Source organism: Vulpes lagopus, chromosome 1, assembly GCF_018345385.1.
Source record: "Vulpes lagopus strain Blue_001 chromosome 1, ASM1834538v1, whole genome shotgun sequence".
NCBI classification, from domain to species: domain Eukaryota; kingdom Metazoa; phylum Chordata; class Mammalia; order Carnivora; family Canidae; genus Vulpes; species Vulpes lagopus.
In genome coordinates, this window is record NC_054824.1 from 147,620,826 (window position 1) to 147,641,962 (window position 21,137).

Consider the following 21,137-nt stretch of genomic DNA (forward strand, 5'->3'; position numbering starts at 1 on the left):
AAAAAAAAGGTAAATATTAAATTATAAAATGTAACATATAGATCAACATCATAGGAAAATGCAAATTAAAACCACATGAAAGGGACGCCTGGGTGGCTCCACAGTAGAGCATGTGCCTTTGGCTCAGGCCATGATCCTGGAGTCCTGTGATCCAGTTCCGCATCGGGCTCCCTGCCTCCCTGTATGGAGCCTGCTTCTCCCTCTGCCTGTGTCTCTGCCTCTCTCTGTCTCTCATGAATGAATAAATAAAATCTTATAACACACACACACCACATGAATGAACACTTCACATCTTAGGCTGGGTATTATAAAAACAAGAACAAAAAAACAAAACAAAACAACAAAACAAAACAAAAAAACAAAAAACAAAAACAAAACCCAAGAACAGAAACAACACACCCACCCACCCACCCACCCACCCTCAGACCATAAAGCACTGGCAAGGATGCAAGGGAACTGGAAAACTGTATTTCTGGAGGGGATGAAAAATCGTGCAGCCCTTGCAGAAAACACTATGGCAGGTACACAGAACATAAAACACAGAATTACTCTCTGATTCAGTCATTCCCCTTCCCACATATGGACCTAAGAGAACAGAAAGTGGGGTCTGGACTGAGTACGCCACCATAATGTCCACAACAATGTTATTTGTAATTGCCCAAGGGCAGAAACCATCCAAACACCCCTCAATGAGTGAACAGATAAACAAAATGTGGGGCACCTGGGTGGCACAGTCAATTAAGCGTCTGCCTTTGGCTCATGTCATGATCTAGGATTTCTGAGATCCAGGCCCCCTTCAGGCTCCCTGCTCAGTGGTGGGAAGTCTGCTTCTCCTCCTCCCTCTCCCCCCAGTTGTGTGCGCGCGTGCTCTCAAATAAAAAAATAAAATCTTAAAAAAAAAGTGATGTATCCATGTTGCAGGTATATGCAATCTGATAGCTGCCACAGCACTATACCACAGACAGAGCTGAGGACAGATGTCGAGTGAGATAAGCTCGTCCTAGAAGGACAAACCCTGTATGATTCCACTCACAGAGGCACCCAGAGTCCCATTCATAGACAGAAATCGTAGCAGGGGGGACACGAAATTGGGGAGGGGGGCCGTTTACTGTGAATTGGGCTCTGAGTTTCAGGTTGGGAAGATGAGAACACTCTGGAGGTGGAGGTGGGTGGGGTGATGGTTGAACAGTGTGAATGTGCTTCATGGTGATGAAGCCCACACTTAAACTTGGCTAAGATAGTGGATTTCATGGTATGTATTTCACCACACACAAGAAGCATTTTAACAAAGTAACACTTAGGCAGAATCCCATTTCTACAGGAAGAAAAAGTGACACACATGTGAATCAATATTGGAATAGAAAATTTCAAATAGGGAGACACCCCACAACGCCAAAGATAGTTGGAATTACAGGATCTAGGAAGATGGAAACTTCTTGTGTGTCTCTGTGATTAAATTAGGCTCTTTGAATACAAAAATCACCAGACAATTAACAGGTGTTATCTTAACTTTGATTTCTGAGGTTTTCAGAAACGAAACAGTTTATAGCAAACTTACTGTGCCTTTCCTATTATAAAATTACATAATTTGATACACATAAATTATAACTAGATGGGACATAGTCCTAAGACAATCCCCACTAACCTGAACACAAAAAGGGAAAAACGACCACAGAATAAGAAAAATTTGTTACACCTGCCCTCTGCTAAAATGGACAGGCTCACTCTCTGGACCCTTTCTTAGCGAATTTGCTGTTTTTATTCACAGTGAGCCATGTTATTGACTTCAAAGCTCCTAGCGCCCCGACTCAAGTTCATATGAAGGCAAAAGACCCAGAACAGCCAACACAGGTTTGAAAAAGAAAAACAAAGTCAGAGGACTAACACCATCTGGCTTTAAGGTTCACCATGAAACTAGTCATCATGACGGTATGGTACTGGCAGAATAGACAAATTGATAAACAGACCAAAAAGACCCCACAAATATACCCATACCAACACAATCATTGACATTTGACAAAGGAACAAATGCAACACGATGGAGGAAAGACAGAATTTCCAACAGGTGGTACTGGCACTGGACATATGCATACACACAATAAATCTAGACTAAGACTTTATCTACTTTACAAAACTTAAAACGAATCATGGTCTTAAAGGAAAACACCATAATGTAAAACTCCCAGAATGTGACACAGGAGAAAATCTAGCTGACCTAGGTGTGGTGAGGACTCTTAGATACAACGGTAAAGACACAAGCCAGGAAAAAAATAATGGATAAGCTGGACTTCTTACAACTGAGAACTTCTGTAACAGACGCTGTCAAGAAAATGGGAGAAGAAACAAACCAGACACGAAAAAGACATCTGCAAAAGACCATTACCCAAAATACATGAACAACTCTAAAACTCAAGGAAAGAACATGAAAGACGAATGGCAAAATATCCAGACTCTTTCCCAAATAGAGATGCAGATGGCAATAAGCACACGAAAAGATGCTCCACATTGTAGGGCATTAGGGGACTGCAAACCAACTCAAGACACCTGTAACACCCATCAGAATGGCTAAAATCCTGAACCCAGACATACCAAGTGCTAGTGAGGGAGTGATGGGAATGCAAACTGGTACAGCTGCTTAGAGAGCTGGTTTGCGGGTTTCTTACAAAATGAAACATACTCTTCCCCAGAGGATGAGCAATCATGCTCTTTGCTTTCTATCCAAATGAGGTGAAAACCTATGTCTGCACAAAAATTTACACATGGATGTTCACAGCACTTTTATTTGCATTTACTGAATCTTGGAAGCAACCAAGATATCCTTCCTAATGAATAGACCGTGGTCCATCCAGACAATGGAATGTTATTCAGGGTTAAAAGGAACGGAGCCATCAAGCCCGAAGAAGAGACACAGAGGAACCTGAAATGCCTGTTAATTATTAAGTAGAGAAGCCAATCTGAAGAGACTACATTCGAATGACTCCAAATACAGATGACACTTGAACAAAGTGGGAGTTGGGATGTTGACCTCCCTCGTGCACTGAAAATCTATGGGTCACTTGAGTCCCCTGAAACTTTTTTTTAAAAGATTTTATTTATTTGATAGAGAGAAAGCAAGCGAGTGTGAGCAGGAGGAATGGCAGAGGGAGAAGCAGACTCCCCACTGAGCAGGGAGCCTGATGTGGAACTTGATCCCAGGACCTGGGATCATGACCTGAACTGAAGGCAGATGCTTCACTGAGTGAGCCTCCCAGGTGCCCCACAATACCCCTGAAACTTAACTACTAATAGCCTACTGTTCACGGGAAGCCCTACTGATAACCAACAGTTAACACATCCTTTGTTATAAGTATTAAATATTGAACTCCCAATAAGGTAAACCTCAAAAAAGAAAATGTTATTAAGTAAACACATTTATAGTACAGTGTTGAATCTACTGTAGATTAGACAGAAGCCGACCAGTTCAAACCCATGTTGTTCAAAGGTCAATTGTATATTGTCCAAACCCATACAATGTACACCACCACACGTGAATCCTTAAACCTCGGACCTGGGTGATAATGAAGGGCCCACTTGAACACATGTACCGCTGTGGAGGGAGACAGAGGGAGAGGTCCTGCCTGTGTGGCGGCAGGAGGTAAACGGGAAAACTCGTTGAAAAACAAAAACACCCTGCCATAGGCAAGCCAAGGAGGTGCTGCTGAAATCACAGGTAACAAAGCTGAAGGGCTCCTCCCCCACCTCAGAAGAGGTCCCCAGGGAAGCTGCCCAGGTGGGACTGGGGGTCTGCACCTGCTGCCCCCAGGTCCTGCCCCCAGGTCCATACACACCTGTCACGCCTCCAGCCTCCGCAGTCTTCTTGACTTTCTGCTGGTCATCCCACCTGAGCTCAGAGAACCCGTCCACCTCCACATCGGGGTGCCGGATGGAGTGGCCGACCTTCCAGAAGCAGGAAAAGTGGTACCAGTGTGGGACTTTTCCATCGAACATGGGTGACTAGGAGAGAACAGAGGGAGATGAGTGAGCAGCCTCAAGCCCAGCCCTTGGCAGCTGGCCCTGGCCCGTGTCATGTGAGAAACTGCATCCTAGTCCACAGTTCTCAAGATCTTCCCCAACAGCTGTCTGCTGAAGGTGGGAGTCTGTTCTCAGGACATAGGACACAGATGGGAACAGGGGAGCTTCTAAACAGAACCTAGCCCCAGAGGCCTTCTAACCACAGGCTTCATGCTTCAGTGACATGACTTCCCTCCCAGCATCCTGGAATGCACACAGGACCCCCGCTGCTGCCCCTGTGGGGCCCGTGGGGCCCAGAAAGGGTTCCCTTAGTGTGTCTGCGGTTAAAATAATGAGGAACAAGTCCCAAATAATGAGCAAGGCAGAGAAACCGTGTCAGGAAACAGTGTCAAGCTGGCGGTCTGGGGAGCAGATGACAGAAGTCCCCAGGGCCTGGAGCCAGACTGTCAGCTCCCTCACTGGCCTCTGGGAAGTCTGGCCAGGGGGGAAAGGTGCTTCCCCTCTCATGGTGGACTTCCTCTTTCCTTTGATGCTTCACACTCAAGATGCTGCTGACTCCACAGCACCAGGCTCTTCTCCCTGTGTGGTGTCACCTTTGGTCTCCTGGGCCCCTAGCACCTCTGGCTTCAGAGAAGGCACAGTGGTGGTGACCAGGCACAGTGGGGCTAATGCTGGCACTTACTTGGTCCCTGGCCCTCTTCGCAAGCCATCACATGTAACCTTCAACTACCTCTGGGTGGGAACCAGCATCCCCATCCACAGATGTCTGCGGCAAGGGACTCAGCCTGACTGCACTGACAGCAAGTTTTAGTCCACTACTCTGCTCGGCAGGAAGAGCTACTGAAACATACACAAACGGTTCTGATCAAAGCAGAAGAGGCTCCAAATATCTGCCTTTATAGAAAATAAAGCTAAATGCCACACAGATGGAATAAAAGCATTAAAACAGCATCAAAAATAAATACCACATACAAATTTTTGGATGGAACAGTCTGACAGGGGAAATATTCTGGAAAAACAGTGATGAGTTCTCCCACCAAGCCCCCTCCTGCTGAGAGTGGCCTCTTAATCAGAATAATACATGCGGAGGGAGGGTTCAGGCCAGGGTACTTCAAGGACTCCCCAGCATCAAGCAGCCTGGTTTATAGCACAATAGCTCTTCCCTGGGCCCTGAATGCTCCACTGCCCTATTCAGAGCAAGTGGCACCTCCCCATCTCGCCAGAAGGTTCCTTACAAGCTCCTCCTTGTTAAGAAGGATCCATTTGGGCCATTATTCAGTCAATGTCCATGTCCTGCACTAGGCTGGAAGCTCCCGGAAGGGCAACGATGCCCACCTTGGTACCATCATGCACTGCCTACTCATAGAGGACACAGAGAGAGTGTGGAACACCCCAAGTTTGGAGATAAGAAAGGGAAAGGATGGGGGAAGTCCTGCTCTGGAAAAGATGCCCTCCTATCAGAACAAAAGATGGTGCCTCCGCCCCCCCAAAAGGCATTTCAGAATGGACTTGCATTTCAGCTCTCAAACTTCCAATAAGGCAGGTGACACCTAATGGAAGTGTATTCCACCTTGCTGTACATCTGCAGAGACTGGCACTTGGGCTCCTTTTGCCTCAGTGTCCCTCGTCTGCCCCTTCTCTGCGGCGCTCAGGTCACATTTGCACAAAGGGAGGGAGCACACTGGACCTTGTGGCTGTTGCATGGTTTCCTGGCTCTGGTGGGGTCCCTGCACCTGCCCCCTAACCTCTGGTGTGGGTGCTGTGTCCCAACCATCAATGCAGCGTGGGGCAACCAAGAGGTGCAGCCCAAGGGCATTCAGCTTGAGGGACTTGAGAGCTAGGACCCCTGACCAAAGCAAGGCCTTACCCTAGAATGTAGGAGTCACAAGGATATGGCAGGAAGGAAACCAGAACAAGGTCCTAAGGCTAGGCTTCCACTTGGCAACCGTAAGCAGAAGAGTTTCTGTGTACCCAGCAAACACACACCAGGTCCTCGCCCAGCCACTATTTCCTTCGGCATAGAACAGGCCATCCCACTGCCCACCTATCCACGGAGAGCACGGAATGACCATTAACAGTGTGTGTGACCCTACAGCAAGCCCGCCCAACACAGAAGAACCCAGGGTCCACGGGTCAAGAAGCTGCAAGGCCTGGTTAGTCCCCTGGAGGCTGCCCCCGGGCACACCACCTAAAGTATCAGGTATCTGACACTTGGAGAACAATCCGCCCATACAAATGTAAAAGAAGGTATTAGAACCCAAGAGGGAGAAGAATGGCTTCTTTCTTTCAGGCCTCCAGCTCTGCCTACAAAGACCAGATTTTACATTCTGAATTAAAACTCCACCCCCAAATACAGTTACAGAAAACCACTTTTACTCATTTCTTTCACGATCTGGGAACACCAGGCCAGCCCTCCTATGTATTCGATATACTGGCTCTACTATGGTTTTGTCTGTCCTTCCTGATCAGGCAAGGTCCTCTCTGGATGACTAGTGAAGCCTAAGGATACGCCTTTCTCCAAATAAAATTTAAAAACGAGTAATACAATACACAGGCTCACAGAAGAAAGCAGTTAGACTGAATTATCAAAATATTTAAAAACATGATAATGGTGAGCTCTAAAGCATAAAATAAGATTTAGTGCCCACTGTAGCAACTACAGCAACTTTGAATGATGATGAATGTAATAGATGTTTTGAGATATCCCCAACAAAAGTACAGTGATATGAAAATATCTGTAATTTCCACTGGTGACAAAAACCATAGGTACTGCTTTTGTTTTTCTGCCTTCACATTCATAACTGGAAGAAGTAATGAAGTTTATTTAGAGATTAGTGACTAGGACGCCTGGGTGCTCAGTGGTTGGGCATCTGCCTTTGGCCCAGGGCTTTATCCTGGAGTCTCAGGATTGAGTCCCACATCGGGCTCCCTGCATGGAGCCTGCTTCTCCCTCTGCCTGGGTCTCTGCCTCTCTCTCTCTCTCTCATGAATAAATAAAATCTTTTTTTTTTAAAAAAAAAAAGAGAGATTAGGGACTACAGAGATATAAATTTCTCTTCTTCTAAACTCAGATTTTAGGTTAAGAGCCCCGGCACTGAGGGAGCTTCTCCTTTGTATTATTATTTTTAAAATGTTAATTTCATGATAGTTAACAATGTTAAGGGGAGAGCTTCAGATCAGGCGACCCATACATTCAGGTGTAAGATCCGGAGAGCCTCAGGGGCAGATCTAGCTCTGCGGATGGTAAGACCTGGTCGGCTTCTCCAACCTCAACTTCCTGCCACTCCTGCGCTTAAGAACCCCTATCCAGCTCTCACCCCAGGCCCTCAACGCCTGGTGCACAGGTATCCTGGGCGGTCTCCACTCACTACAGCCACATTTCCCAGTTATCTTCCATTTAACCGAGCTGGTGGCTGCATGGGCAGAGGGCTGTCTCCGAGGCCCTGGAACCTAACAGGGTGCCTGACACGCCTGGTGTTCACTGAAGGTAAGTACTGCACGGCAGGTGCCGAGTTAGACTGGCTCTGATACCAGAACAACATCCTCCATCTTCAACCCCACTTGGCATTTGGTACCCACTCTGCTCCACCTGGTTATAACTGAAAACCCAGTAAAGTCTACAGGGTTGTTCTTAAAACACGCTGCTGCCTCACTGCAGGGAGGGAAAACCGAGTTACCCTGACTACCAGCACTGAACTTAACAACAGGAGCTCCGTGTTGGAGAAGAGCAGGACTGGACAGGTAGACAGGAGCAGACTGGCAGCTGGAGGACGCAGGAAGCCCCCCGCCTAGGTAGGAGCTCTCAGACACACGCCCAGTCCCATGGCCCGGCCTAGGAAGCCTCAGCAAATCCGCCGGGGCACCCCCAGAGGGTCCAGAAGCCCCGAGGAGCTCCCCTCCGGCCTTTCACTCAAATCGACAGCTGTAAATGCATCAGGGAGGGAGGGCGCCGGAGAACCTGCAAAGTTGGGGGGGGGGGGTGTCATTTCAAACCCCGAATCAGTGAATGCGCTGTACAGAAATGACACCGACTGGTACAGTTCTGCATAATTAGGAAAAAAATCGAGAGTGAGCGGATGTTGTACAAAAATAGATTAAAACGATCCTCACGCGCCAGGCGCCATCATCAATGTAGGACACAAACCTTCCAGCACGAGGGAGGGCAGAAGCGGCGGGCTTCAGAAGCCCAGGCTCGCCTCGTCTCAGACCTCGGCCGGCGACAGGCAGGAGGAGCCCCCCACCCCGCAGCACCGCTCCGGGCCGCCCTCCCCGCTCTCGCGAGCGGGCTCCCGGGGCTGCCCCTCCCCCTCCCCGGCTCCCCTCCCCCGCACCCCCCACCGCGCACAAAGCGGCCGCGCGCACCTGCACCATGATGGCCATGCGCAGCGAGTCCTTGGGGATGCTCTCGCTGCATTTCTTGCAAGACGCGCGCCCGCTCTTGGCGTACTCGACCCGGTAGAGCTTGTCCGAGGACTCCGCCATCGTCCGCCCCGCGCCGCCGCCTGCCCTGCGCCGCGCCCTGGACACGCGCCGCCGCCGCCCCCCACTCCCGCTACCCGCAGACGACCGAGCGCCCCGAGCCGCCGCCGCCGCCCCACAGCACGCCGCGCTGCCCGCCGCTCCCCGACCGACCGCAGACGCCCGGCCGCAGGCACGCCCCCCGCGCACGCGTCCTCGGGGCGGGGCCGCCGCGCACGCACGTCCTCGGGGGCACGCCCCCGGCGCACGCGTCCTCGGAGCACGGACCCCGCCCCCCGCCCCCCGCGCACGCGTCCTCGGAGCACGCCCCCCGCCCCCCGCGCACGCGTCCTCGGAGCACGCCCCCCGCCCCCCGCGCACGCGTCCTCGGAGCACGCCCCCCCCCCTCCCGCGCACGCGCCCTCTGCCCACTGGGCGGGCGGCGGTTCCCGGGCTCCTGCGGCTGCGCGAGCCGGGTGGGCAGCGGCTGCGTGCAGGGTTGGCGCGTGGGGTGCGCTCCGTCTGCTGGCCTCAAGTCGGGGAGGGCCTTGTGGTCTCCCGGAGAATCCCCCCGCGCTCTTAGGAAGCGCGTCCCGCTTCCCCTCTGTGCCCTAGGACGGTGCGCGGACCCGGGGACCGCGCGGAGTCGGGGCGGGGATCCTCGCCGGTGTCTGCGCTCCCCGCGACGGGCTCCCGTGGGAGCTAGAAGACCTGTTGCTCTACAGCTCCGTCGCCCTAGAACTGGCTTCTGTTTTAAACCTGTGAATTTTATTTTCGTCATTTAAAGCATTGCAGTGGCTCAGTCAGTAGTTGCCCGCCCGGCTCTTGAATTGCCCTGGGGTTGTGACCTCGGGGTCGCGTCCTGGGATCCTGTCCACGGATCCGTGCTAAGCAGGGAGTGCGTCTGAGATTCTCTCTCTCTCCCTCTGCTCCTCCGCCCTCCCTCGCTCTAAGACATAAATCTTAAAAAACATAATTAAATGCATTTTAGTGGCCGGGGCCTGGCTGGCTGGGTCAGTAGAGTGTCTGGCTCTTGATCTCGGGGTCTTGAGTTCAAGCCCCACCTTGAGCATGGAGCCTACTTTTAAAAAACACGAAAGTAAAACATTACTGTGGAGTGTGCCGTATCAGAGGACTCGGTTCTGGTAGAGCAGACAAGAAAAACGAACAGGATCAATGAAGCTGCTGAAGCATATCAGCATAAAGAAGAAAGCTAGTAACCTAAGAGGTGATGTTGAGAGGTGGAGCAAGTAGGTTGTGAGCCCTAGGCAAGAATCTCAAGTAAGGTATGTTAGCTATGTTGAAGGTGAATAGAATAAGTGGAGTGTGTGATAGAATAAATAAAATAACTTTTACTTAGAGAATAACCAAATCCAAAAGATAGGATCCCTCGACCTCTGGGTTCAGTTATTGGTACTAACATTATGGTCCTGCTCTGGCTCCCATATGCTCTGCCCAAGAATGGCAGATAAAACCCGTGTCTATTCAGCAGGCTAGTTGGCAAGCTACAGCTGTGGCCCAGTGCATTTGCCACTGTGTCTCTCTGAGTAGCCTCTAGGTACTTGGACTGGCCTTGAGCATCCTCAGCTCTGGTGTTCACAACCCGACTGTCAGGCCAGCTGATGCGGTGGAGGGATACAGACCTTACCAACACAGCATGACCCCAGATTTAGATGGTGTGGTCTATCTAGCCTCTACGCAGTCCTGTGTGTGTCATCTACCATATATTTTGTTTCTTTCTGCAGGGAGTTTAAATCAGATGTTTAAAATTCAATGAACCCTGGAGTACAAGCATCTTAATTTGGTCTGTAAGGCTTTTTTCTCTTTGGTTACTTCTGGGATACCTTGCCTAATAGTGTCTCTGGGAGCTACCATGGCTTTTGAGGTCCATGGACTTCACTGGACTGACAGAGGTTAGGAATTCCTGCCTAAAACCAAGGGATGGCCAGCTAGATCCTACTGCCTACTCAATACTTTTGCTAGGATGTCTTCAATGCTTCCCCAGTGATGTCTAAAACCTCCCCTGGTACTGCCCATTCAGGATGTGATCCCTGGTTCTCCCATAACTTAGGACAAGCACCTTGCAGTCAACTTTTCTCTTCTGTCCCACACCCAATCCACCACCAAATCCTGACTTCTGATTCCAGTAGTTGCTTCATTTTTAACATTTAACTACTTATGATGTACCTACTGCCCTGTATCCCTGCCACCTGCCATGACTCTACCTTCTCAACTACAAGGGATGCCCATGGGACCCCTGAGCCTGCAGCTTGCTGTCTTGCAGGGGGATAGGCCGTGAGAGACTGATCTCTGGATGAGCTTAAGTAGTTTTCTGTGATTTTCCTTTGATGAAGGTAATCAACAAAAATGATTAAAATGACACATAGAATAATGTGAGAATCTCTCTTCCTCTCCATCTGTCCCTACTCCCATATCCCAGAGGTCATTACTTGTCACTGTGTATCATTTGGCCTGCATCCTGCTGGACTCTCTCACACACACGCAGAGTTTGATCTGATTATGTACACACTCTAATTTGTTTGGAAGGATGAAAGGTAATTTATAGTATTTTATTCATATAGTTTCCATAGTTCCACATGATACACAAACATGTCCTTTTTGTGAAGTATTCAGACCTGCTCTGTCTGATACAGCAGCCACAAGAACTACTGGGCATGGCTGAGCAATGGATTTGAACTGAGATGTGTTGTTGAGTGTACCCAGGTGCTCCAAGCACCCAGGTGCTCCAAGAGAGAGGCGCTTAAGCTGACTCCCTGCTAAGTGCGGAGCCCAATGCAGAACTTGATCTCATGACCCTGAGATCATGACCTGAACTGAAACAGAGTCATACTCTTAACTGATTGAGCCACGCAGGTGCCCCTCTAACGTGTATTTAAAGCTATATAGCTTATCCTGAGTTCTGTTTTGCTTATATTCTTCCAATTGTGTGTCTATTCTTCTTTGTTTTTGAAAAAGTTATTCTAGGGATGCCTGGGTGGCTCAGTGGTTAAGCGTCTGCCTTTGGCTCAGGGGCATGATCCTGGAGTCCTGGGATCAAGTCCCACATCAGGCTCCCTGCATGGAGCCTGCTTCTCCCTCTGACTCTGTCTCTGCCCCTCTCTGTGTGTCTCTCATGAATAAATAAATAAAATCTTTAAAAAAAGTTATTCCATTTCCATAAATACTTTAATTGCAAAATACAGTTGCTTGTAATTACAGGAGTAATATATGACTATCTTTTGCCTACTAAAATACAATGAACTCTCCTCTCTTCTCTCCAGCCCTGATCCCTCTCCAGAATGCACTATTTTAGATATTGACATTGTCATCTACTCAAATGAGGACAGAAATAGAAATGCTGATGTCTAAACAATCAGAATCCCAAAAAGAAACAGAGAAATGGAGAAACAAAAATATTCCCAGAAATAATGGAAATGAATTCCTCAAAGTTAAACAAAACACAAAAGACTTCCAATTGAAATTTGAGAAAAGGAAATACCCACTAGTCAACTCACCGTGTAGAACCATGAGAATACCAAAGATAAAGAGAAAAATCATAAAAATCCACATAGAGAAAGAGAAGATCACGTGAAAGACCCAGAATCAATTTGCCATCAGATTTCACCGACTGCAGAATCGTGTAGCGTTGATCAGAGAGGAAATTCAGAGGGAGATGTATCTTCTACAGGGGAAGAAAAAAGGCCCAAGACTAGGAAATTAGCACATTTAGGCGAAGCTGCAGAGGAGAGTCAGGACTTAAGGGGAGAAAGAGGCACAACAGGGAAAGAACTGGCAGGCTTCAGAATGCCTGACACACTTTGACCCCAAACAAGGGAGCCCAGAGAGGAGAGAAGTGAGGTGTCAGTGGGAGTGGAAACCACACACATTCCAGCTTCGACTGGCCCATCCCCGGCCATCCTATTATACTTAGAAAATCCACATGCTAACGAGGAGAGCCTGGGTTAAACATCCCACTCCTGATTTCCACTCCGGTCAAGATCTCAGGGTCCTGGGATCAAGTACTGCGTTAGGGCATGGGGTGGGAGTCCCTACTCGGTGGGGAGTCTGGTTCTTCCTCTCCCTCTGCTGCTCCCCCTGCTCTTTCTCTCTCTCTAAAATAAGTAAGTCTTACTCATTTATACCCCTGGTGCTCTGTGAATGAATGAATGACACTTGGCAATATATCTAAATTTTAACACATGAATTCTTTTGTATTCTTTTTTTTAAAAAAAGATTTTACTTATTTATTCATGAGAGACACACAGAGAGAGACAGAGACACAGGCAGAGGGAGAAGCAGGCCCCCCACAGGGAACCCAATGTGAGACTCGATCCCAGGACCAAGGATCACAACCAGAGTCCAAGGCAGAAGCCTAACCTACTGAGCCACCAGGCACCCCAAATTCTTTTGTATTCTTAACCCCTAGCTAATATCTGGCACATGATGGGAATTTAGTAAATGTTTGTCAAATGAGTGGATGATTGACGACATACATAAATGTGTAAAAAAATGGTTTACAACTTGCCTTGAAAACTGTCCTGGTGAGTCCACTAGGAGGACACGGAGCTGCTAGGGGTCCCCGTGCCAAGAGTGCAAAGCTATTTTGGAGATTGTTACATAATTCTCACTGGAGTGCGGACCTCCCAACCATGTTTATCAAGTTACAGTTTATGTTTCACTAACTCTCCTTTTAAAAAAAATGGCATCAAAATTTTGTGATTCTTTTTCCTCTGCAATTTCGAGGGCAGGACATTTAGTTTGAACTAAATATGCACACATAATTTCATGTTATAAAATTTGATTATTTTGAATTACAGGAGAATCCTATGGTGATATGATTTATTTGACTTACTGAGAAATAATTGAGTGAAATTTAATTCCGTGGGGTACAAAACATATAGGAAACTCCCTGGGCTTTTTAAGTGGGGAGACATCTCAGAGCTGTGTCTGGTCTCTGGATTTACAGCTGGGCAGAGGTAATATGATTCCTAAAGTTCACCCAGCTAGCAAGTGGCAGAGCAGGAGAGCATGGCTGTTCCATTTATTTTTCTCCCATGCTGCCCAACAGGAGCACAGTTAACTTATCCCCATGGAGGGCTAGTGTTCTGGAAAGAGGCGTTCCTTTCTGAGACGAGGCCATGGACAGGGGTGTCAGGAAGCATCAATGAGTGAGCTCTGAGGATTCAGACTCAGGAAGCAAGTCCACCCAAGACAGGCTTGGTCTGCCTGGATCGTACCACCAGTGGGGCAAGGATGGCAAGACCCATTTTAGAACCAGGGACTATGCCCTGGGGACACAACCAAAGGCCCTTCTCTCAAAGCTGCCCAGAATTTAGCATAAACTCATGCACTCTTCTATCTAACCTGAGAACCCTTGAGGACAGAGGCAGTATCTAGCTCTATACCTAGCACAAAAAGAACTCAATAAATGTAAACAAAATGGCAATTTCCCCATTTAGAGCCAACCTCAGGGCAGAATAAAATCACAATAGCCATTGCCTAATACAGTTGAACTTGCTCATCACCTCTGACCCATACGCTATTGCTAGGCATGCTTAGGGAAATGCCAGCTCGTTGGCGCCAGGAAGACCTTGATGTTACAAAAATATTTACTGCAGGAATGTTCACAATGACCCCAAATGCAAACGGCCCAAATACCCACAAATGGTAGAATGAATGTATTGTGGTATGCTCACTCAAGTGGAATACTATACAGCAATGTAAATGAATGAATTACAGCCCACACATTAATATATATAAATTGCAAAACACAGTGCTCAGTGAAAAAATTTAAGTCAGAGGATCATTAATTTAGATTAGCTCCATTTATATAAAATTCACAATGAGAGAAAACTAAACAATCTATTGTTTAATTTTTTGGAAAGATTTATTTATTTTAGAGAGTGCGAGTGGGGTGGAGAGGGGCAGAGAGAAGGAGAAAGAGAAAATCCTCTCGCTCAGCATGGAGGCCGACGTGGTGCTCAATCCCATGACCCTGAGATCATGACCTGAGCCGGAGGCAGATGCTCAACCAACTGAGCCCCCCAGGCACCCCTAAACAATCTATTGTTTTGGTTTTCTCACATATTATATTACATTAAAGAAAAGCAAGGAAATGATTTACACACATTTTCATAGTAATTATTTCAAGTGAGATGGAAAGAAATACATCTCAGGAGATTTGAAGTCATTGGTATTACTCTATTTCTTAAGTCAGATGATGAGCACATGCCTATTATTATTCCTTTAAAGGTTGTATATAATACGCACATTCACATATTTCATGATGAGAAATTCCAGATAACATACCACCTCCAAACAACTTAGGTGGAAGCTTTCCCTAGCACTTGACGTGTCTGTCCTCAGAGGAGAGAAACCCGTGGCCCTCGAACAATCTGACTACACAGAATGGATTTGTCTATGGGGGGTTGAAACAGCATCCATTTCAGCACCTGGCTGCTGAATGCTGTCACTCTGATTGAAGGGATCTGTCTGTAGGGTAGGCAAGGACATGGAAGGAAGGATCCTTGGTCCAGGGGGAACTATGTGTCTCCCCATAGGAGCACTTCTTTTGGAGTATCCTTAAAGGGAGAATAAATCAACAATCCCCCAACCCCATCACAGGGGCCAAGGGGCTGTGCTCACCAGGCACTGGGAGTCCGTGAGCAGACAGGCTCCCTGGGGTTCATCATTCACATCATTCCTTGTTAAAAGCCAGGACAACTGTTGCCTCTGCAAGATCACAGAGCTGAGCCTATAACAACTCAGGCACTTCATTTTCTCAGAAAGCAAGGGGGAGGAAAGTTTTATTTATTTTTTTAGTTTCTTTATTTGAGAGAGAGAGAACTCACAAGCAGGGGGAGAGGTAGAGGGAGAAGCAGATTCCCCACTGAGCAGGGAGCCCTATGCAGGACTCAATCCTGGGACCCTGAGATCATGACCTGAGCCAAAGGCAGATACTTCACTGACTGAGCCACCCAGGTGCCCCAGGAGGGAAGCTTTTGACCAGGTCCCTTGCTGATGGTCCATACTGTCTTTCCATTATCTGAGGCACAGCAGTTCCAGAGCCCCAGGAAGACCTAGGCGTGAGCCTTGGCCCTGCCTCTTGCCTGCTCTGTCTATAAGTAAGGTCCTGACCTCTCTCCTCTTCCATTCCTTACCCGTGGAATAGATAATAGTAGTAGTACCTCTGAGGGGCTTTGGGGAGTAAGATAAGCATGTTAAGCCCTATCCTGCCCCATAGAAGGAGCTCAAGTATTTACTTGAACGAATGGCCTCTGGCCAGCACTGGGCATCCTGAGACAAGCCCATGCTCTGGGCACTCAAATGGGTGGTGTGTGACTGAAGAGGTGACAAGATGGCCTTTCTACAGGGAGGTGGGCTGACTGGTGCCCAGATAGGGGAGGACCAGGTATCCGCACCCCGACAGACTCACCCCAAGGGCCAGTGTCTGTGCCACAGACAGAAGGTCTCAGGGGCCAAAGCCGTGAAGCCACAGACCGCCCTGTGCTCCAGGGTCATCCGGGCACTGTGCCTCCTCTGTGCTTTGGCTCCATTTGGGGTCTTGGCGTGGGCAACAATCCGGCATTCCCCGCTGACTTCCCACTGGCTGGTGTCAGGGGTGGAGCAGAGGTGTTGACTGTCCCCGGGGAGGAGTCCCCCCCGCCCCACCAGCTCAGCCCTGAAGCATTGCAGCTGGGTGCCAGGCTGTGATTACAGGCCCAGGCCAGGTCAGGCCAGCGTGCTCCCTACGACCAAGATTGTCCCAGCCGGTGCTCTTGAATCCTCTGGTGTGCTGACCTCTTCCCTACAGTTCCTGAGGTCATTTTGTGCACAGGAAGAATGACACCCCAATGAGCACTGAAGATGGTTCTGAAGGAGTGACTCCTTTTTGTGGGCCAGGTACAAGCGGAGGGAGATAGGAAAGCACAGACCCTAGTTTGGCCTCCCTGTTGTCTGGGTGTCCCAGGGGCTTCCCAGTACATGGCGCTCCCTCTTCTCTACCCCGGGCTTTAGAAACACAGAAAAATAAAACAAGAGGAAGGACAAATATCTCCTTCCTTATAGGTGGGGACCAGCGCAGAGGACAGCACTTTGGGCCAGTGGCCCTGCTGACACAGAGCTGCAGGCAAAGGCAGACTTTGGAGGTGTCTGGACCCACCCTGTGGGGCATGATGGGGACCTCAAGTCTGAGGGCCAGGTGAGTACGGGAGAGAAAGGTCACGCCTTAGAAAGTCTTTCCTGTGGGCAGTGAGGAAGAATCCTTCCTCCTACGGGGCTGGTGGTGGGTTTGGGGGTGCTTGTGGGTTCCTCTGATGTTTTACGATCCAACCCTCCATTTTTTTAATGTAAGTGTCAGGCAAAGCAAGCTCATTCTTTCCTTCTTTTTTTCTTGCAACGTTGCCTGCATGATATAGTGAAACCTTTCCCAAAGTCCAGCATAACAGACTCTGGGGGTGCCCACAATCCCTTGTGTCCAGCACTCACTGCATGCAGCCTCCCACCCTGTTCCAGCAGCAGGGAATCTGCTCCTTGCCAGAGGTCACCCCCTTCCGTACCCATCCCGCAGCCTGTAACAGGGGCTGGTGATTGATGTATAAACACCCCAGCTCCCTGTCCAGAATTAGGGGGGATCGTTGTGGAGTTCCCGGGATGTCCCATCAGGGTTCAGCTCCAGCCGCCCTTGGAGGTGACAACCTGTTTGGTGATTGTCCTTCCCCATGTCATGGTTTCCCCACTTACCTTCTGCTCCACGAAGGACACTACTTGCCTCCTTTTGTCAGGTCTCTTTCAAGGAATACAAGCTAAGGCACTCTGGACAGAGGAACTCCTGTCCTTCTCACTCTGTGAGAAGTGGAACAAGCATGGCAGGGTGTTGGGTTGTGTCCTCATCCTGTGTGTGGCTGTCACAGATGGTTCCAAAGAGCTGTCTCTTTGCAGGTGGATTTGCCTGGACCGTCCAATTTACCTCATGTGATCCTGGTGTCCACCTGGCTTAACATTTCCCTGGGAGGGAAGTGGCCTGGCTTGGAGATCAGTTCTACAGTTGTGCTTGGACAGGAGAGTGGGGTTTAATAGAACCCCAGGAGGTTAGAGGCCACAGGCCTTTGGATTCCTCTCAGAAAAGCTGCTCCTTACAGATGAGACAGCTGAGGCCCGAACACTAGGTGACCTGCTCGTGGCCAGGCAGCTGGCAGCAGACCTGGCCCTGGGAAGCCAAGCGATGCTCTACTAGGCACCACCCTAATCCTCCCTTCCCTTCCCCTAGTCCTCCAGAGGGGCAGCTGTTTCAAAGCAGGCTATACGTCATCTGTGTGCCATTGACTTTACTGTGGGGGCAAGAGCATCCTTGCTTTTAAAATCTGTGTTCTAGAGGAAGCCTCACCAGAACTGGGGGTGTTCAGAGCCTGGAGACAAATTGCCTCACTGTCCACTAGATGGTGTCCAACGCTCACACACGTCCCCGGCACATGCAAAGACAGCCCCGTGTCAACAAGGGAAGAACCTACAAGATCTAATCCTTCAGTGGTGTCTAGTCTTGTTTGCTCCAGAAGGGGTTTGGGAACTGGCAGGAGAGGCGGGAAATGTATCTGTGGATGATCCCTCCGGTCGAGGGTTGAAAGACTGAAGGTGGAGACATTCCAGGGCTGTCCTGGTAGGAGGTGAGGTGGCCTGGACTGGGGCTGTGGGCCCTGGGGATAGAGGACAGTGGACAGATGGAGGAAAGACAGTCCCCCCGCCTCCCTGGGCAGAATGGGTGTGCCAGAGTCTGAGTTCACTAGTCTCCTTTATAAATTGTGAGCCCCAGGGGGCCAGAGGTGCTGGCTTCTCAGGGTTGCTATGTTTTGCTACAGACTTCTCGGATAATGCTAAATAAAATAGCTAAGATTTATTGAGTGCTTATGTGAGGCTTCTAAGCACTTGACATGTATTAATTTCCTTTATTCCCCATCACACATCATGGGTGCCTGCCCAGATCAAAATCTCTGGGATAGATGGGCCTGAATTGTTGTATGCTGAAAACCTTATACAGAGCTCTCCCCCCACCCCCCACCCCCGCCCTCCCAGGAGAGGCTGGAGACACCGGGCAGGCTTGTCCTGGGGTGAGGGCCATAGGCTTACCGCTGGCAGAGCTGCTGTCCTGGGTCCTCCAGTGGCTGTGGACCATGTCTCTCTCTTCCTCTCAGACCTGTTCATCATTTTGTGCCATGTATCACTCATGCTTCCTTTCTTCCTTTTGGGACACCTCCAGCATACCACCCCCCCCCCCATTTTCTCTCCCTGTCCGTTGTCCCTCCTGTGAATTATGCACAGCATGGGTCCCTCCCACTAGCATGTGGAGCACACACAAATCTGGACAGCAGATGGTGCAAAAGGCCTGGGCCAAAGGATGCCTAAGCACGTGGCTGTGGGAAATGTTCCAGCTTTCTACACCTCCCCCAGCAAAAATGAGAACCCTGAGCCAACAACCATCCATCAGGTACCTGCTGTACACCAGGCACTGTGCTAGTGTCATGTCCTCCCAGGAAAGCCCCCGTGGGTAGAACCTGGGTTGATTAAAGAGCTCTAATTCCTGGGGTCCCTCTGTTCCTCCAGGAACAGCTTCAGGCAGGAGCCGTGTCTCCACTTTTCCCTGCAGAAACCAGGGCCTAGCACACAGTAGGTGTTACATGTTTGCTTATTGAATGGATAGAAGGTATCTTTGTGAACAGGGAGGGTTTGGAGGGGATGGTGGGGGTGCGTGGGGGGGGTCTTATTAGGGAGAGAGGAAGCAAAGGCAAGAGGCCGAATTGCTTCTCTCCCCACTCCCATTACTCTGGTGGGGGGGGCACCTGAGCAGCAGGAACTCCCTCTGTCTCCAGAAACACTGAGCTTTGCAGAGCCACCTCCTCCTTTAGAGCTGGGTGCACTTGCCCAGGCTCTACACCTCACTCCCTAGTTCTCTGGACATTTGCACAGCCTACAGGGGAGGCGTGTGGTAGGTTTGACCCCCTTTGCGCAGGGGTGCCCCCCTCCTCAAGCAGTTATAGCTGAGCCTGTTGCTCTTCTCTGGGTGAACTTGAGAATCACCGGGGAAGCTTCTCAAAAATGTTGATGCTTTATTTAATTGGCCGTGGTGGGGCTGCCGTGAGAAGTCCTGAGCTGGCCCCACAGGGGAGGAGGCCCTCCTTCCCTCAGGGCCTCTCCCCAGTCCATTCTGGTCTGTGCCCCCCTTCCCTGCAGCACATCCCAGAGCCCCCTGGGCGCTGAGTTACACCTCCCAGCAGACTGCTGCGCTGCTGTCTCCTGCCAAAAAAATGAAAGTTCAATCATTCAGCCAAGAGCCACACAGACAGACTCTCAGCTCCTGGAAAGGAAGACTGCGGGGGTGGGGGTGATGAGTGAGCACATGGGGTGGGGTGGCAGGGGGCAGAGAGGGAGGGAGAGCAAGCTTGCTGGGGCCTCTAAGGCAGAGGGTGAGAGCAAGAGTGCGGGGTTCATACCACAAGGACTGAAGCAGACCCCGCCCTCCCTAGAGTCCCCTCTTGGGGACTGGGACAGCAGACCCGCCTGAGCTGTGGAGGCCATGGCAGGCAGCCCCAGGGGTGGAGAGGCCTTTCAGTGTGGGACGTGTACTCTCTGCCCCCCTAAAAGTGGGGTGTTTGAATGCCGCTTCCCATAGTGGCCCTTCTGGGCCGGGGCCAGAACTTTCCTTCCTGAGGACCAAGGATATGGCCTCCCTGTCCTGAGGACACTGACTATTGGGACTTCCATAGGGAGAGGCTCCTGGGGGCTCTCAACACTCTTATTCATGCGCTGCTAAGTGATAGCCCCAACAGTGGCTCTGGCTGTGGACAAGGATGGGGACGTGATGGGGAGGGCTTGGCTCATCAGCTGGGGGCCCTCCCACCCTGGCCCTGGTTGGGGTTCAATGCTGCTGTGTGGCTCATGGCAGAGGTGTGGGGAGTGGGGGGTCCATGGGGGGCAAAGGGGCAGCAGGAGGGTGGCAGTGCACGTGTACTCTTACCCGGACAGCAAGTGAATATCGGGGCCTTTGTGCAGGAACGGCCAGTGGGCTATAGATGCTACCCTTGTGGTTGCTCCCTGTCTGGGCTCCTGGGGTTGGTGCTGTGTCCATGGGATGGGCTGGCACTGCTGGAAGGACAAATGGCAGTGTCTGCTGCAGAGGGAGCAGGGCTGAAGGACACAGCTTGGGGTGAGGCCCCGCCACCGGCCCTGGGGCTGTGGCCAGCTGAGCCCATCCCTCACCCAGAGGCTGTCAGCAATTTTCAATTAGCCGGAGGCTGGGCAGGCAGCTGGGGCTCCAGGCTCCAGACTCCAGCATGCTAATGAAGGCGCTGTCCCTGCTGGAGACAGCGCTGGACCAGGATGGGAGGCAAATTAGGTTATCCCTGTAGAGGGACAGCCAGGCTTTGGTTTGGGGCTGTTGGCTTACCTCTGGCAGGGCTGGACATTTCTCTGGGCTTGGAGGGTGAACTCTGCCCAATGTCTTCCTCTGGGCTGGAGAGTGGGGGAGGGGGGGTTGCAGAGAGGAGCCTCAGGGCCCTGGGTCTTCCTTCTTAGAGGGGCCAGCATGAGCTGTGGACAGAGCTGTGGGGTTTTCTGTCATCTTGGGCTTGCAGCAGAGGGATCACTAGGATCTCAGAACTCTCCACCCCTGGGGGAGG

At 50.3% G+C, this 21,137-nt stretch overlaps 1 protein-coding gene across 1 annotated transcript in view; it reads right to left on the reverse strand.

Moving 5' to 3' along the window:
- Positions 1-8,621, reverse strand: part of PARP1 (poly(ADP-ribose) polymerase 1) — a 39,397-nt gene extending 30,776 nt beyond the window's left edge. Inside the window, exons 1-2 of the mRNA XM_041768837.1 lie at positions 8,374-8,621; positions 3,828-3,993 (exon numbers count right to left, since the gene is read on the reverse strand). Coding sequence (XP_041624771.1) covers positions 3,828-3,993; positions 8,374-8,493 — 286 coding nt within the window. The 5' untranslated portion in view covers positions 8,494-8,621. The remainder of the gene's footprint in view (positions 1-3,827; positions 3,994-8,373) is intronic.
- Positions 8,622-21,137: the final 12,516 nt, after the last annotated feature.